This window comes from Tenrec ecaudatus, chromosome 8 (genome assembly GCF_050624435.1).
Source record: "Tenrec ecaudatus isolate mTenEca1 chromosome 8, mTenEca1.hap1, whole genome shotgun sequence".
Classification (NCBI taxonomy): Eukaryota; Metazoa; Chordata; class Mammalia; order Afrosoricida; family Tenrecidae; genus Tenrec; species Tenrec ecaudatus.
In genome coordinates, this window is record NC_134537.1 from 44,187,112 (window position 1) to 44,204,954 (window position 17,843).

Genomic DNA, 17,843 nt, shown 5'->3' on the forward strand with positions numbered 1-17,843 from the left:
ATGCACTCCCTCTCTGCCCACCTTCCCTGCCTAGCCCTCTCTCCTGAGTCCTGCCATCCCTCGACCCTGCTTATTCCAGCTTGCCCAGTCCTCCAGAGAGAAGTGACTCTCCCCGTGCATGTGTGCACATGTGCACTGACCACACACATACATACAAGCATGCAAGACACACACGTTGCTCCCATTTGGGTGGCTGTGTAGGCAGAGAGGCACCGACGTGAGTGTGTGTGTGTGTGTGTACAGACGCTGGCCGAGTGTCTGTCTGTACGCTTACACATCGCACGGCAGCCCCGGAGCCTCCTCGCTGCAATGACCTGGCCCCCTTTGTGAGGGCAGCTGTCTTCTGGAGAGCAGGGCTGCGCCTCGTGCCCTTCCCTTCGAGCGGGCCTGTTTGGGACATGTTGAGAGGCAGTGGGAACCCAGGTCTCCTCACTTCCGTCACTACCCTGGGCACGTGCTGACCCAGGTTTTGCCCATCCCTCAGGCTGTGGGTGGAGCCTGCCCTCCCCTGAGCAGAGGCTGCTGGGACACCCCAGCTGGGGTCACCAGTGGGCCCAGAGCTGGGGCTGACTTGTCGGGGAGAAGCAGCAGAGGGCTGAGCTCCTGCTGGCAGCCTTTGGGAACCGAGGCCACCCAGAGGCAGACTCCAGCCTCTGGGGAGAGGTCCGTGCAGGTGGGCGTTGTTCCCAAGCCTCGGCATCTCACCAAGCCAGCCTGGCCGCTTTAGCCTGGAGCCATCAGTGTGGGGATTTAGGATGCTGGCTAGAGGCAGCCCAGGATCCTGCCAGCCCCTGGGCTCCAGGCCTGTGGGGAGAGGGGCAGCATGGCCTCCAGGCCTCACCTGACCGGGGGCCTTGCTCTGGGAGGAACGAGGAAGTGTGGGCTCATTGATGGGGCCTCGGCCCACAGACTGACACTTCTGTGTTGCCTGTCCTCTCCCCCCCCCCCAGAAAGAGGAGAAGGCCATGATCGCCAAGATGAATCGCCAGAGAACCAACTCCATTGGGCACAACCCCCCTCACTGGGGTGCCGAACGCCCCTTCTACAACCACCTGAGTGGCAGCCAAGTCTCGAAGGAGATGAAACGGATGGTGAGTGGCAGGTGGGTGGGTGGGTGCCCTGGCAGCCTTCTCTCCAGGGCCAGAATCTTCCCTGCCCTCCCTCCCATGCCCCCCTGCCTGAGGGGCAGGAGGTGCAGAGAAGGGGGCACAGTTGGCAGGTGGCTCCCCAGCTTTGCTGTGGGAGCCAGCACTGCTGACTTCTGGCCCTAGGCTCCTTCCACGAGCCACGCCATCTTGGCACGACTTATTTGGCTGAGGAACAGAGAGTTGGGGGGCCCCTCCCCCCTCCTTTTTGGCAGGGCTTGCTGGCGTGGGCTGGAAGCAGGCCCATCGGCTGGGTTCGGGGTCCGGCCAGAGCCTCCAGCTGTCTCCCAGCAGTGTCTGGCGAGGCCCTGGGAAGTCGGGGGCGCCCAAGCTGGTCGGATCCCCTTCCAGCACCTACTGCATTTTCCAGGCAATTAAAACCCCACCCTGCAGCTCAGACGCCCAGAGCTCATCCCGGAGCTTTTTGCCAAGGGCGGGGGATATGTTGATGTTGAGAACTCCGTCTGGGCTAATCTCAGCCTTCCCGTGGAAAGTGCAGGTGGATGCATTAGGGTCTCAGTAGGGGCTGTCCTTCCTTCTCCCGGAACCCCAGCCGTCACAGCACACGCCAGGGATGTCGCCATGGAAACGTGGGGGCTACAAAGATGATGAGCCTGGGGCTGAGGAGAAGTGGAGAAGGATGAGACGAAGTCAAGGCGGTATTGGGTTTGGACTGAGGGCAGCCACGTTTCCTTGGGGTGGAGGGTGGGGAGAGAACTGTGCTTCCACAGAGCTGGGTAGGGGAGATCTTAAAGTAGGGGCACACCGGCGCCAGGACCCCAAGTTCAGGGTCTGTGGAGCCTGGGTTCTGTTTGCAGCAGCAAGGTGAAGCAGAGGCTCCCACCAGGTCAGACCACAGCCAGGACCCAGGCCCTGTGCCCCTTCCTAGCCAATAAGTAGCAGATGCCGAAGGTCTAAGGAGGAGGCGCCTGCAGGGTGAGGCCATGGAGTCAAGACCTCCTCTCACAGTCTGAGGACTGAGAACCTCTCTCAGAGCCCGCACCAGGAAGGAGCAATGTGGGAGGACCCTGCCTGCTGTCTGGCCTTTGAGCTTAGATGTCACAGACCTGCCCATACCATCCAGGGCTCCTGGCCATCACAGGGCCCCCCAGAGAAGAGAGCAGACCCCCTAGGTCCCCCTCCTCCTGAAATGGCCCCCTGCAGCTCTGTACCCCCATCACCAGGTTGACCCAAACGGGGCAGGGAGGCAGGCAAGGGCCAGTGCCGATGAGAGCAACTTTCTCACTCTGAGAACCTGGGCAGGAAATAGGGAGCAGGGAGAGGGGGCACAAGATGAAGGGGGCAGCAGGGAGAGCAGCCAGCAAGCAGGCAGCCCAGGGAGTAGTCACTCTGTCCTCAAATTGTTGGGGGGAATTTTTTTTTTTAAGTGAAATGTGGTCTAAGCGGAAAATGTTCCTGACCTGAGAGTCTCTGAGGAGGCAGTCTGGATGGGAGGCGCCAGCTGGACAAAGGTCCTTGGAAGAGTTAGCACGGGGTTGTAATTGGGGAAGGACTCCCAAGAGAGAGACACTGGCTGCCAGGAAGGGTCCTCTGCGGGGATGAGCTGGGTGCTTGATGGCTTCTCCTGGTGCGGAAGGGAAGGTGTTCAGAGAGCGGGGCTGAGGCAGCCCATGGTGGAGAAGAGGATAGGCGCCTGGCCCCACCCAGCTGGGATCAATCCCCATAGGCCCAAGCAGCTGCCAGGCGCCCTGGTGGCTCGGGGCGCTCAACTTCCCTGCAGCCTTTGGGACGAACGCACGGGAGGGGAATGTTCTTCCCCACCCCGATGCACCCTCGAGTAGGAGAGGCAGCTGCAGTCCTGGGCTTGAAATCGCCTAAAGCAGTGGCCGAGAAAAGTTAGAAAGGTACTAACGTAGTCAGCAAAACAGCCCTGGTGGCACAGTGCTGACGCATTGTGCCGAGAACCTCCTGGTCGGCCGTTCAAAACCACCCGTGGTTCATTGGGAGAAAGCCGGACTTTCTGCCCCCATAGAGAGCTAACAGTCTCGGAAACTCACGGGGCGGTTCTGAAGGTGGCCGTGCTTCTGAGAATGGAGTCAGCAGCGTATCCTTTCCATCCTGTGCCGACTTTTACTCCGATTTTGAAACCTAGTGGTTCCTGTGTATGTAGGCATCCGGGTCTTCGAGGTTATTTGTTAGTAAGAAGGTTGACCAGGGAAGCATGTGGAGACTCACTACTTGTGTAACCAAGCCCCGGGAAGCTCTGCCCCCTGATGGGCCCGAGGACTTGGCGAGACCTGCAGCCTGGCCCAGGCAGAGCCGGGCGGCCGAGCTGACCAGCCATAGCCTCTGCTTGACTTGAAGTCCAAGAGGAAGGAGCCATGAGAGCCCCTGAGCTGGGCTAATCCCCCAGATGTGCTTCTGCCCAGACCCTGAAGCCCTCTTGTCTGTCTGGGAGTAGTTAATCCACTTGGCCATCACATCACTAGAACCAGCAAGTGAGCAGTGGAGTTGAGAGTTGGACCTGGCCCGTTGGGCTGTGTTCTTGATCATCTAGCTGTGGTGTACGGACCTGCTGTCGGTTCGCTGCCAGAGCCTGAGGCTGAGCCATCCAAGCCGACCCAGAGCCTGACCAGCACACTGGAGGTGTGTTCAGGGCAGCCTGTGTGCAGTGAGGCTCTCCCTGTGGGTCTCCCTGCTACAGGGTTTCAGCGTTCATCAGAGGTACGCTTACATGGGTGCTGGCTCCTGCCCTGCAATGAAGTGGCATGGCGCCTCCTGGTGTTCCTCAGGGAGCACTGCATGCCGGGGTCCCAGCCGGGCTCTGATGGATCCTGGGGACATCAGGGCAGGCTGAATGCCCGCGGGGTGTGTGGTGAGGACAGTTAGGGGACAGGAAACCACCGAGGGAGGAGACTCCGGCACCCCAAGCCTACGCAGGCACCATGAAGTGGGGAGGGCCTGGAAGGACGGCTGTTGATTCTCAGAGCATAGGCTTGGCTAGGCAGACAGCTACTCCTGTGGACTGAGCAGGGGGCGGGGGTGGGGCAGCCTGAGAGGAGACAAAGCTCTCAGCTGGGGGACAGAGTAGAGCCACCTTGATGGCCCAGGGACCCATGTCTGTGTCGTGCCTCGCAGAGCCCTCCTGCCTTAGAGTCGCAGGGCTGCCCTAACAAGGCTCCGCAAGCATTACGGTCTCACAGCTCTGGGCTACAATGGGACAAGGTGGGGGCGGGCTGCTGCTCAGGAACTGCAGTTTCCACACAGGATCGCTAGTCTATAGAGAGAAATGATCATTATCTCTAAGCCACCACTCAGGACAGATTAGGTTCAGGACCCCCCTCCCACCCTCTAGCCTCATTAACAACAAAAGAAGCCCTGGTTCCAAACAGAATCCCTTCCCCAGGTACCAGGGCTAAGACCGCAACTTAAATTTCTGGAAAGCCATTCAACCTGTAGCACACCCTATCTCCCTTTTAGGGGCCCTCCATTCTGCCTCCGCCAGTCAGAACCCGCTCCCCACCCGCCCGCTGCTGTGCTTTGTAAACCAACTGCACACAGGGCTCTGTGTCTGCCTGGCAGTAAGAGTCCTGCCCACGGCCGCCAGCCCCGCATCAGCGAGCAACAGGTGCAGGAGGCGTCAAAGACACGGGCAGGTGGCTCCGCACCTGAGTCTCCTTCCAACCCAGCGCCAGAGAGTTACGGGAGCTTAGTTTTTCTGAGTACAGAGTGGTGACGTCTCAACAAGTTTTATGTGCGCTCCGGGGTGGGGGGTGTGTGTGCGCGCATTGTGTGTTCTCACACGTGAATGTCTCCGAGGGGACATGTGCACATGCACACATGCGTGTGGTTTGCACAGCTAGTGACTTATCTCCTCCCCCTCTGCGTAGGAGCACAGGTGGGAAGTCCCTTGGAGGCAGGGGTCCGGGGAGGGGGAGGAGACGCTCTGGGGAGGCGTGGGGCCTGGAAGAGCCCCCCCCAACCCCCCGCCATGGGTTTTTCAGGTGATGAAGAGAAACCGCAGTGCATCCTGCTCCTCAGAGAGCTCATCCTCGGGGAGAGGCCTGCTGTGCTGTCCAGACCAGGGAGGAGGACGGGAGGGAAGAAGGAGCTAGTGAGGGTCCTCTCTGCGGACAGAGAGTGTAGAGCTGCCCCTCTCTCAACCCGCTGCCCCTCACCCCCCCCACATGCGTGCGCTCATGCGTGTGCATGACTTCTCACACTCCTCTCTCCTTTGTCTCCTCTCCCAGGGCTTTGAAGACCCCAAGGACAAGTGAGTACTGTGGCCCTTTTTATCCCTAACCCCCCAGTGGGGGGACATCTCCACAGCTAACCGCTGACTCAGTTTCCCTTTCCCCACCCTCCATGGGAATGATCCTATACCCAGCCCTAGCTGGAAGCGTACGGGTCCCACATGGCCAAGGACATCCCCAGACAGGGCACCTGGTCCAGGGGCCGCGCCTCTGCACTTCCCGTTGACCTCTGCTATCCCCCCACCCCCCACATGCACACACCTCAGACATCAACAACAGTGCACGCTGTGTGCATTGCACATTGGTGTATATGGGCCGCCAGCCCTGACCACCACCCAGTGTCTACTTCCTCTCCGGAGCCTCTGAAATTCCGCTCAGGGTGGCCTCCTCCACCCTGAGGAGCGGAGTTTTACAACTTGTTGCCCAGAGAGCCCGAAGCCTGCCTCCTTGGCAGAGGGTGCCCTGACCCGGCTTCATGGGAGCCGGCGGGTCCCAGTCCTGCTGCAGAAGTCTGGCCTGCTGAGGCCGGCCTTCCCACCCATGGGGGCTGATGGGGGGAGGGCAGCGGGGGAAGAAGGAACAGAGAGGGTTACAGGAGGAGAGGAGCAGTTACACCCGCAGTAGCAATTCAGCACGAAACAAGCCCAGGCCACTCTGCAGTGGCCAGTAGACTCAGAAAGGCTGTGCTGCCCCGGAGTCCCTCCACGGCACGTGGGGCCTCGGAGAGGCTTCCACGCATGTGCAGAGCCGAGCACATCATCCATGGTTCCCGTTCCCACCCGTGAGCTGGGTGATCTTAGCTCGCAGCCCTCTCTGAGCAGTCCGGGTCTCGGGGAAGAGCCAGCCCCAAGGACACGCCCTGGGGGTCAGCCTCCTGTGTGTGTGCCTCCTGCCCCCCAGGAACGCCCAGGAAAGCGCGAACCCCGAGGATGAAGTGGACGAATTCCTGGGGCGGGCCATCGACGCCCGGAGCATCGACCGGCTGAGGTCTGAGCACGTCCGAAAATTCCTCCTGACCTTCAGGGAGCCCGACCTGGAGAAGAAGGTACCTATAGCACGCCGCCCAGGTGCAACCGTGCCCCGCTCTCTGCCTCAGTTTCCCCAACTCCACCCAGGCCTGCATTGGAGGGGTAATGTAGTGGTTATTCAGCTCTCTGTGCCTCAGTCTAGGGAGCCCTGGTGGTTACCTAGCTCGCAGTTCAAAGCCCGCAGCTGCTCCTGGGCAGAATGATGAGGCTACCTGGTCCTGCAGAGGGCCCCCAGGGGCAGTTCCAGCCTGCCCTCCAGGGTCGCTGGGAGTCGGCTTCAACTGCACGGCAGGGTGTTTGGTTTGGATTTGGCGCTTCTCCTTCCTTATCTGGAAAATCTCGCATACCCACTCCTGTGGTTACAGTGAAGATTAAACACGTCCACCCTTGCAGCCCCCGAATTGACTCCAATGCATATTGACTCTGTAACACAGAGTACAACTGCCCCTTTTGGTTTCTAAGGCTGTAAGCCCTAAGGGGAATAGAAAGCCTCCTCTTTTTCCCTCAAAGCGGCTGGTGGTTTCAAACTGCTGACCTGATACACTAGGCCACCAGGGTACATTTAAACTAGTTCCAAACCAACCAAACTCACTGCCATCGTTGATCCCGAACAAGTTAACACATGTCAAATGCATAAAATAACATCTCCACATAATAGATGCCCAGTAAATACCAGTGCTGTTTGTATTCTTGTTGTTCACAATGGGCTGCCGTGCTTGCACTGGGCCTCAATGCACGAAAGATGGAACGGGCAGTGTGATCTTTTTGCCCCACTCTCTCACGTAGTGAATGAGAAAACTGATGTCCTGCGTTGCTGGGGACCTGCTCTCGGCTACTCAGGCAAGGGGTGCAATCACCCCTTCCCAGGGCCTCCCCAGTGTCCAGACAAAGCGGGCAGTGAAGCCCGCATACCTCATTAGGGTGGCCCACTTCTGAAGGACAAGGACCACCCTCGACTCACACTGGCACCCTCACTGCCGTCCAGTTGAGCCTGACTCACAGTGACCTGCTAGCACAGGGACAGCTGCCCTGTAGATTTCCAAGACTCCACCCTTCCCAGGAGCAGAAAGCCCTGTCTCCCTCACACGGAGCAGCTGCTGGTTTTGAACTGCTGGCCTTGCCGTTAGCAACCTGCTGCTGAACCCATTGTGCCACTGGGGCTAAGGAACAACCCTTAGCAGCCGTAAAGAAAGGAGTGGTGGTAGGGCAGACGTTTAAGGGCCTGGCTACTAACCAAGAGGGTGGGTGGTTTGACTCCACCAAGAAAGACCTGGGGATTCCTTCTGGAAGAATCCTGGCTTGGACACTTCCACGAGACACAGTTCAGCCCCGAGACACCGGCTGCCGTGGCTTGAAGACACCTCCACCGCAGCGTCTGTTGCTCAGTGGCAGCAGCAGTGGCGGGGAGCTCACGTGTGGATTGCCCACTGCGGGAGATGCCAGTTTTGCCCACCCCCCTCCGTGTGGTGCAGCTAGAAGGGGGCAGAGCTGGGCCCCGGAGTTGGGGGCCAGTCCAGGAACCTCTCTGAACCCATCCTTCTCAGAGCGGCCGTGAGGGTGCATGGTCTAGTCTGCTCACAGACTGGCCATGCCCCCAGCTGGTCAGTGATCTGTGGCCCCGGTCAGTGTGAATCACTCTGACCTCACCCGGCCTGCAGAAAGGGACCGCAAGTCCCTCCTCTACCTCTTTGCCTACCACCGAGACTGGCTTCTTTTCAAAATCCCCCAGCAGAGTCCCGGCTCCCGTTTCTTAGTGCCGTGGTTCCCTGCTCTGTATTCCTGGAAACCTGCCTGGTGAGTCGGGTGCAGGTTTACAGAGCAGACTTTCCATCCAGCGGCGCCTGCGGATTCTGTGTCATGGGGCTGCCGGCTGTCTCCACAATGTCACATCCCCTCTCCCTCTTCCCTGTGTTTCCTGCTCCCAGCCCGCGCCTTTCTGAACCTTCTGACCCTCGCCCTTGGCTAAATTGGACTGGTTTCTTGTGGTCTAAACCTAGTGCTGAGTCCGTCCCGAAGGCAGGCCGCTCAGGTGCCCAGTCCCGAGAGACTGCAACGAGTGCTTGGGGGACCCGGGCTGGGCAGACGGGGGCCCGGCCGGGCACCCACTCACCCTGACCTTCTGCTCTCAGTACTCTAAGCAGGTAGATGACCGGTTTGGTGCCTATGTGGCGTGTGCCTCGCTCGTCTTCCTCTTCATCTGCTTCGTCCAGATCACCATTGTGCCCCAGTAAGTATCCCTGCCTCACTGGACCCTCTCCGCTGGCCACAGGGGCTCCTGGGAGGAGAGCGAAGAGGCCCATCTGGGCTTCACTGGCTTCTGCACGTGTCCTGTGGGAGGTCTGCCTTCTGTGCTGGTCTCAGGGCCAACCTTCCAGTGGACACTGCTTGCCAGCTGGCTCGGAGAAGCCCTTTCACCCCAAACCTCTGCCCCCGGTGACGGCCACCCAGCTCTCTTAGCAGGCCCCTCTGTGTGACCTCTGGTTCTTGGGAGAAAGAAAAGAAAACCAATAAAACCAATACAATTTGTAAAGATAATGATGTTCCACTCTTGTGGACACTTCCACCACAGTATCTCAGGCTCTGGGTGTTTTTCTCCAAGAGATGCCCCAAACCCCCCTGAAGAGGCATGCTCCCAGAAGACATGGGCTGCCCCGCTCCCCCCTCCAGTGCCCCCATTGCGTTCAGTGGCTGACACACCCTCACCCCCGCAGTCCCTGACACCCCCTCAGTCAGCCCTTGTCTTTCATGACCTGGCACCTTTGATGAGTTCATTGGTAGACTGCTGCGACCTCGTGGTTAAATTGAGGTTATATGAGGTGGGGCTTCAACAGGTTAGGGGCGTGGGGGGAGAACAAGCAGCCTGTAAGTCTCCATCACCTTTTGAAGCCCCCTGGGACATGGAAGTGAAGTTCTTGTCCTCGGTCCCTCCTGCTGGCAGGGGCATGATGCTAATGTGCCCAAGACTCAACGGCTCTCATTTTTCATGGCTTCCATTGCTGCTGTGACACATGACAGTACCACAGGTGAGGGCCACGTGCCTCTAGCGCCCGTTCCGCTGCTCAGCGCCCATCGAGTTCTGGAGCCTCGAGGGCAGGTTGTTGTCTGCTGCTGTGGCGTCATGTGACTCAGGATGACCCAGGCACAGGGAACAGGACGTCGCCAGTCCCAGGCCGCCGTATGGTCACCAGCATGGAGCTCATGGGGGGCGGCACAGTGCTTCTTGAGAGTCTTCCCCTGTAGGCAGGAGCCCTGGTGGCATAGCAGTTACGGGTTGGACTGCAAACTGCAAGGTCAGCAGTTTGAAACCACCCGCCAGCTCCGTGGGAGAGAGACGAGGCTGTCTACTCCCATAAGAAGTTACAGCCTTGGAAACTCACAGGGGTAGTTCCACCCTGTCCTATGGGGTGGCTGTGGGTCAGCATCGACAGGATGACGGTGAGCTCCATGTTAGGCTTGCCCGGTGAGCTTGCCTGCCGCTGTGGGCGACATCTTCCAGCACTCGGTGGCATGGTATACAGTTGTGCTCCGTGGGGCTATGATCACCTGGCTTCTGCCTAGTCCGCCTCCATCTGGAAGCTCCTGAGGCCTGTCCATCACGCGCAACCCTGCTGGTGTTGGAAATACCAGGATCGCAGAGACACACAGGCCACCACCGCTGTCATCCAGCCAGTTGGCACTCACAGTGCCCCCGGAGGCCGAGGTAGCGCTGCCCCGGTGGGTGTCAGGGACTACAGCCCTCTATGGGAATTGTCTTTCTCCCATATTCCCCATGTTGAAATGGAGTCCCAGGTATAAGCAGGCACCTCTGGCATCATGTCACAGTGCACCTCGCGGCACAGTCTTTGCCACTTTCAAGGATCAGCAGCATGCAGTGGGGCTGGGTCCAGCCATCCCAGCCTGTCGCTCTGGCCCCCACCTGGCAGACTAAGGTATAGGCATTGTCTGCATCTCCTCTCTGGGAAGCCTGAGAAGACAGACTACTGTGAAGGGCTCTCTTTCCCTTGGAGAGGATCCTTTTCCCTCTGTGTGCTCTGTTGAAGGCAGCCAAGTGCTGGAACAAAGGAGCCGCCTGAAGGTCTCCCACAGCGGTTCACCTGCCCTTTCAGCCCTCCCAGGGAGGGCCTGTGCTCCGCTGACCATGCCGGGCCCTGCAGCCCCGCTCCCTCCCCTGCACAGGGAAGGAGCCTCTGCGGCCAGCTGCTGGCCGGAGGGCTTTGGCCTGGGTTGGGGGGGTGGGGGAAGATGAAAAGCCACTTGCCACTCTGCAGCTTTCTGTTCCTGCTAACCCCACTGTGAAGCTCACCACGAGCTGCCTCTGAAATGAGGGCTGGGGGAGACCCTTGTGTTTCTGCTGTCCAGCGGGCCTGAGAGGGGCAGAAAAAAACTCTGGGGGACTTATTGCCAGGGCTGGTAACAGGAAGGGGACTGCATTTGGGGACTCCACCCTTCTCAAGGGGCCCATCATCCCTGCTTCTCAGTGTGCCCAGCTGGCTGGCTGTCAATGCGCCGCGCTTGCTGTCCGCACGCAGCCTCTGAAGCTCGTCATCGGAGTGACCGATGACCCGGGAGGAATCAGCGGGTGGATTTTGTGGCAAGTCCTCCCAAGCTGAATGAAGCAGCTGTGCAGAGAGTTAAGAAGCGGGCGGGGGGGGGCGACGCGGGCGCTGACCACTCTCAGCCCCCTAGGAAGCGACAGGAGGTGGGGGCAGGAGGGAGCAGGAGCCAGACTTCTAGTGGGGAGGAGTTTTGAAAGATCTGCTCAGCCCGGCAAACCAAAATACAAACTCACTGCCATCGAGTGAATGCCAACTCACAGTGACCCTGATGGGCAGGGTAGAACTGCCCCTGTGAGTTCCTGAGACTGTCACTCTTCACAGGGCCGGAAAGCCCTGTCTCTCTCCTGAGGTGCTGCTGGGGTGTCTAACTGCCACGCTGCAGATCGGAGCCCAATGCATAACCACTCCACCACCATGGCTCCCCCAGCCCCGTTGGCCCAGTCACTAAGGCAGTGGGCTTTGGGGACCATCCTGTCCGGCTTGCTGAGCTTCCAGCCCTCTGGGCTGTGAGGCCAGCACTTGGGACCTGTGACCCAGACACTGCTTGGTGCCCCTCCGTCATGGGGCTGCCCCGCAGGCGGCGGCTCAGCCTTCTCTCCCCTTGCAGCTCCGTGTTCATGCTGGGCTTCTACCTGACCTGCCTCCTGATGCTCTTCTCCGTGGTGTTTGTGTCCGTCATCTACTCCTGCGGGAAGGTGAGTCCAGCTCATCCCGAGCTGCCACCTGCTTCCTCTTCCTCTTCCCAGCCACCGCCAGGGGCCCTGCCTCAGACTCTGGCCGTCCTGCTTGTGATGGGAACCCACACTGGGGGGTTGTGGGGGTGGCAGGATGCTGGGTCACATGCTGGACACAGGGGGCTGCTGTCTGTCAGCGGGAGCCTCCTTCTTAACCTTTGCGCAAACCTTTGGGACAAACATTTCCTGCCATGGACTGGAAGGCAGGGCAGGGTCTGTCCACTCTGCAAAGTGGAGGTGGACCCTTGTCTTCTGTTTAGTTCTTAGTTCCCAGATTAAACTGTTTGTGCACCCAAGGGAGAAAGAGATCATTCCTCCTAGGGGTGGGTGGGCTGTTTCCACAGCAACCTGCCTTTTTCCCTAAGGCGGGACACTGGCCTTGCTGATAGGGGCTATTGAGCACCATTGACACAGAAGGAAGGTGGCCTGACCACAGGTTTATTGTACTGTCTTTTCTCGGAGAAGCTGACTGAGCCTCCGTGTCATGTTCAAAGTGGTTCCGCCTTCCCTTTGGGAAGAGTTGCCCTTGGAACGCAGGCGTGTCCCTGAAACCATGGCTCCCACGACCCTTTGCGCTGCAATACGTTAGTGCCATAATGACACCTGTCCTTCCCCAGGTATGGCCTCTCGGGGCCACATTCAGGCAGATCTGTCAGGCGCACCATCCGCCCCGTCTCATTCACGTCTCCATACCCCACAGCAGCGTGGGCTTGCATCCCTGTATCGTTCAAGTGCTTGTCTCCTTGAAGAAAGTTGGAGAAGACGCTGATGGGAAATGGAGAGGGAATTCTCCATCCTCCCCAACCATGAGAGAGTCGAGTTTGCCCAGGGGTTCCAATCCCCTAGGTTGGAAGGGTTTCCCCTCTTACTCACTAAGGGCTCTGACGGCCTTTTGCGTTGGATCCGCCCAATCTCTCCTAATAGAACCTGGTCCAGTCCACACTCTCAGCCCCTCTCCGTGCCCCCAGTTTTCCGCTGAGGCTAGTTGGACGCTCTGGTCTCCATCTTGCCACGAAGCTCTTGTCTCCCAGAGCCCCTGCCTTAAGCCCTCAGTCTCCCGATTGCTTCCTGCTGGCAGACACCCTGTCCCAGGGTGTTGTCTTAGACGGAAACTCTGCACAAGTCCATCCATCCATCTCTCCTTCCCTTGGCTTCCTCAGGCCCCCAGGACTTCTTTGGAACAGAACCACCAAGTTACACCCCTCTTCCTCATGACACTGTGCTGCGGTGGCTCAAGCAGTGCCGTGGGGACCCCGAGGAGCCACGTCCACCTTCCCATAGAGGCTCTGAACCCAAGCCGGCCTGCGCCAGTTCCCTCTTTGTTGGGACGGGGCAATCCTTGGTTCCTCTCCTGCATGTCGGAGCCAGCCGATGAATCGAACAGTCCTGAGAGGGGGAGCGAGGATTAAGGAAAAAAAGAGAGACAGAAAGTATCGGGAGGGCAACAGTCTGATGGACTGAAGCACCCGCGTTTATTCTACACACTCCTTATATCCTTGCAGAAGCAACCCGGGGTTAATACTCTCATTGTTAAGCAAGCACATTTGATACACATAGCAACTCTATCTTCTGCCAAGCCAGACCTTCTTGAGAAAATTAAACCACCTGTTGTTCCCAGACCTTGCATACCTCCTTGTCCTTGACAGTCTGTTCAAAACGTAAAGTCGCAGAAGAAATCAGCAAACACGGACACACAGGTCACAAGACTTCTCAGCCATTTCAAGGCTGAGTCTTCCTGGCCTTCAACACCTGCAGGAAGCCCTCCCTCCCTCGGCCTGTGTGTGCCACCGCATCTAAGTTCTTGCTGTCTCTCAGAAGCGATTCCAGTTAGAACCCATCCTACTTGGCTGTGATCTCATTAACATAGCAGAGACACACTCTTTTCAAAGAGGTCTGTGTCCACAGATTCAGAATCTCCGGTTAGGAGAACTTCACACCGCGAGGCGACCCTGTATGATATCCATGCTACGCGGTGGGCTGGCCAGCCCATGTTTGGTCACTCCCCGGGTGCAGACCCTGCCCTCTTGGGTCAGCTCTCCCTAGTCCATCCGTCTCTGCAGCTTGGGCCCATTCTCTGGTGCTCCATACCGTACGGTAATAGAGGTGGACTGTCCCATCTCCTCTGACATCCCGTGGCTGTGAGACAACAGCCGGGCACGCCTCCGCGCTCCATCCTGCCTGTCCTGTTCTCACGCCAGCGGTTCCTCCCACACCATGCGCTCTCCATCCGTGCTGGGCTCGACGAGTCCTTGCAGTGGCCACACAACACGCCCAGCAGGGAAGGAGCTGAGGAAAGCATTAAAGGGCACCTTGAGAAGACCCAAGTAAAACATAATGACAGGTGCCAAGACCTAGAGTTAGAAAGCCGGAAGGGCGAGCACGCTCAGCGCATCCTAGTCTGAAAGGACTCAGGAGAGAGGCTGAAGCCGCGACTTGCCTTACGGGGGCAACCAGTCCTAGTGGCCCTTTGTCCAACAGAACAAAGCCATGCCCGGTCCCGCGCCTCTTCGCCATTGTTCCCGCCTTTGAGCCCATGCTTGCAGACACCGTGTCCATCCACCTGGCTGAGGGCCTTCCTCCTTGTCACTGCCCCTCCGCTTTACCAAGCAGGATGTCCTGCTGCAGGGACGGGTCTCTCCTGTCAGCATGTCTAAAGGACATGAGACAGTCTTGCCTCTAAGGAGCACTCTGGCCGTGCTTCTTCCCGGACGGATCGGTTCATAATTCTGGCCGTCCACGGTACTTTCAGTGGTCTCTGCCAACGCCGTAGTTCCAATACATCCATTCCTCTTTGGTCTTCCCTTCTCGGGGTCCAACGTCCACATGCACGTGAGGAGATTGAAAACGCCCTGGCTTGGGTCAGGCGCACCTTAGTCCTTGAAGTAACATCCTTACTTTACAGCACGTTAAAGAGGTCGTGTGCAGCAGAGCAGATTTACCTGATGCAACAAATGCATCATTCAGTCTCCTGACTGCAGCTTCCTTGCGCACTGACTGTGGATCCACGCAAGACGAAACCCTTGACAACGTCAATCTTTTCTCCGTTTACCACTGTGTCACCCGCTGGTCCGGCTGTGAGTGTTCACAATGAGCTTTAATCCACACCGAAGGCACCAGCAAGTGCTTCAAGCCCGCCTCACTTTCGGCAAGTAGGGCTGTGTCATCTGCATATCTCAGGTTGTTAATAAGCCTCCTCCAGTCCTGATGCTGCATCCCTCTTCATAGGAGCCAGCTTCTCAGATGATTTGCTCAGCATACAGATTGATTAAGTGCGGTGAGAGGATACAACCTTGATGCACACCTTGCTAGATTTAGAGCCGTGGAGCAGGCCCTAGTTCTGTTTGCACAAACACCTGTGATCCACGTACAGTCTCTGCATGAGCGCAGTGTAGCGCTCTGGAAGCCCCATTGCTCTCAAGGCTACCCACAGTTTGTTTGGATCCATGCAGTCGAATGCCTTGGCGTAGTCAATAACAGCATAAGTAAATAGCTTGCTCTGGTTCTCAGCTTCTGAGTCACATGGTGCCCAAGTCTCTCTCCGGCTCTCAGCCTCTCAGCCACATGGTCCCTTGGCTTTGTCTCTCTGGGCCAGGAAGCCAGCAGCCTGTCCCTGTGCCCCACAGTTCCACCCACCCAGGCCAGATGAGGAGGGCCCACATAGCCTCTGCTCTGCTCCTCTGAGCCTGTGATGCTCTCGGGGGCCTCCCCCCACTTCAGACAGAGATCTGGGCCATGCTCTTCCAATGTCCTCGGGGGGTTCTCATCCCCCACTGCTGCAGACGTGGCTCACCCCGTTAGCTGGAGTGTCGGAACGAACATGGACCAATCCCGCTGTTAGTGTTAGCACGCCCTATTTCCCATCCAGTCATTTGGTGGGAGGCACAGAGACTTGGGGAGAAGATCCCTGGTACGAACTTCCACTCCACCACAGCCCAGGCCTGTGCTGGCCATTGGCAGGCCTTTGGCCATCACCACCCAAATGGGTTGATGAGTCTGGGAACAGCCTGCTTTCCCACGCCCCCACCTGGGCCCTCTGCCTCCACGGTGGCTCCTCCCACATTCCTACTCAGAGGCCAGCTCTCTTTACAGCCATTGGAGATTTGGGGACGGACAGATAGGCCCAGAGGAGAGCTAAAGGTGTGTGTGTGTGTGTGTGTGTGTGTGTGTGTGTGTGTGTGTGTGTGTGTGTCCCTCATCCTACTGACCCCCTAGGGCCCTCTTATCCAAGCTGTTGGCTTTTATGAACAAACTCTCCTCTAGGCCCTCTCCCTCCTGCCCACAGTCGAGGCACAACTAAATCCCACCTCGTTGGCCCAAGTGGCCCTTTCAGCCCCTCTGCCTGACTCCTGGCCAGGTTGTAAAAGTGGCGGCAGTGACCACCAGCACCCCCATCTCCCAGCTATCTTCCATCCCGTGAGGTCATCGAGATTCCCACCCCCAGGCTCCAGACAACATGCTCAGGTCAGCTCGATCCATTAGGGAAAGGACGCCTTGGCATTTGCTGCCACATACATGCTCAGTGGAGCACATTCTGCGGGGGCATGGTGGGGTCCCTCCCTCGGGTCGAGTCAGGCAGTACAGACTTCAGACTCCAGCTACTTCCCCATGTCCAGGGCCAGAAACTCCTGCGCCCCAACAAAGGGGCAAAGGAGCAACCTGAGCTCAGAGCATTTAGCAAACTCTTGCAGGAGCTCGGGCATGGCCTGGCTGGGACTTCACCTCCCCACTGTGCCAAAAACGAAGAAGAGGAAACAAACCAAACCCACTGCCGTCGGGCTGCTCCCCGCTCACGTTGACACTGTAGGACAGAGTAGGATTGCTGCATAGGGCTTCCGAGGCGATCGATCTCTATGGGAGCAGGCAGCCTCATTTTTCTCCCGTGGAGCAGTCGGTGGGTCTGAACTACTGACCTTGAGGTTAGGACCCGAACACTCAGCCCACTGCGTCGCTCTGCTCCTTGGGATTTGCACCCAGACAGGTCCAGTCTCCATGCTCCCTCCTGTGAGGGCGCTGTTGGTGTTGATATGCCCAGTTCGACAGTGAAGGCCTGCCCATGAGAGCAGTGGGGATGAGCCATGCTCAGCGGTGGGATTCTCGGCCACCTTTGTTTGGTGTGGTCTCAGGTGTTTCATCGTCCATCCCAACCACTCAGGGGCTGCTGCTTCCACCATCCGATGTCAACTTCATGCCCTCTCATCTCTGCGACACCCCGGCCTCACACCCAAGACGGGGCCAGGCTCCAAACTGCCCGTCCCTCCTCAGACCTAGTTTCCTAAATTAGGTTCCCACTCCATGCCTCACTGAAGTGGTCTGTGTTCATCAGCCCGACCGGGCCGGTTCTTTTCCTGAGCTCTGCCGATGAACACGCAGCAGCATGTTGCCAGCAGACCCGCTCCCAGCTCTGAGTGCAGCTGAGGGGCGCCCACCTGGAGGGGTTTGGAAGCCCATGTGAATATCTTGTTCCCCCATCGGCTTCTCCTAAAGAAGGTGTTCACACCCACTGATAATCTTTGCCTAACCCGAACCAAAATCACTGCCAGTGAGTGGACGCCGACTCCTGGGGGCCCCACAGGGCTGGGGAGAACTGCCCCCTGAGTTTCCAAGACTGCTACTCTGTACAGGAACAGAAAGCCCCGCCTCTCGCCCGCCTTGGCTAAGCCAGTCCTTATACTGGCGGCTGCAAAAAGCGTGACTGGTAGACCAGGGTGACAGAACCAGCATTTTGTAAAGTCCATCTGGTGGGCAGGACAGCAGGTGGGCGCCTCTCCTCCCCCACTGCCTCTCCCACTGCGTGTGCTGGCCTGGAAGTCATGGTACAGCGGTGCTGCCAGGAGGTTTCTGGGGGTGTGGGGAGACATGGGGTATCCCCAAGAGTCTCAGACTAGAGCCAGGCAGTGTCAAGGGGCAGTCCTGCTGAGCTCCCCTGGGCAATTGGTGGCATACTCACACTGAATCCTGCCCCATCTCCCTCCCCACCCCCGCCATCCCCCGGGACAGCTCTTCCCAGCCCCACTGCAGAGTCTGTCCAGGAAGATCATGCGCTCAAAGATGAACAGCACGCTGGTCGGGGTGTTCACCATCGTCCTGGTGTTCCTGTCGGCTTTCCTCAACATGGTGCGTGCCTGCCAGGGCCCAGACAAGAGGGTCTGCCCACCCTGGAGGGGTC

The 17,843-nt window shown here is 58.4% G+C and overlaps 1 protein-coding gene across 1 annotated transcript in view; it reads left to right on the forward strand.

Annotated features, from left to right (window-relative positions):
- ADCY5 (adenylate cyclase 5) overlaps positions 1-17,843 on the forward strand; it is a 178,462-nt gene that overhangs the window by 142,009 nt on the left and 18,610 nt on the right. The window contains exons 8-13 of the mRNA XM_075556322.1: positions 951-1,091; positions 5,357-5,379; positions 6,260-6,404; positions 8,517-8,614; positions 11,551-11,638; positions 17,675-17,791. Of these exons, the coding sequence (XP_075412437.1) occupies positions 951-1,091; positions 5,357-5,379; positions 6,260-6,404; positions 8,517-8,614; positions 11,551-11,638; positions 17,675-17,791 (612 nt within the window). The remainder of the gene's footprint in view (positions 1-950; positions 1,092-5,356; positions 5,380-6,259; positions 6,405-8,516; positions 8,615-11,550; positions 11,639-17,674; positions 17,792-17,843) is intronic.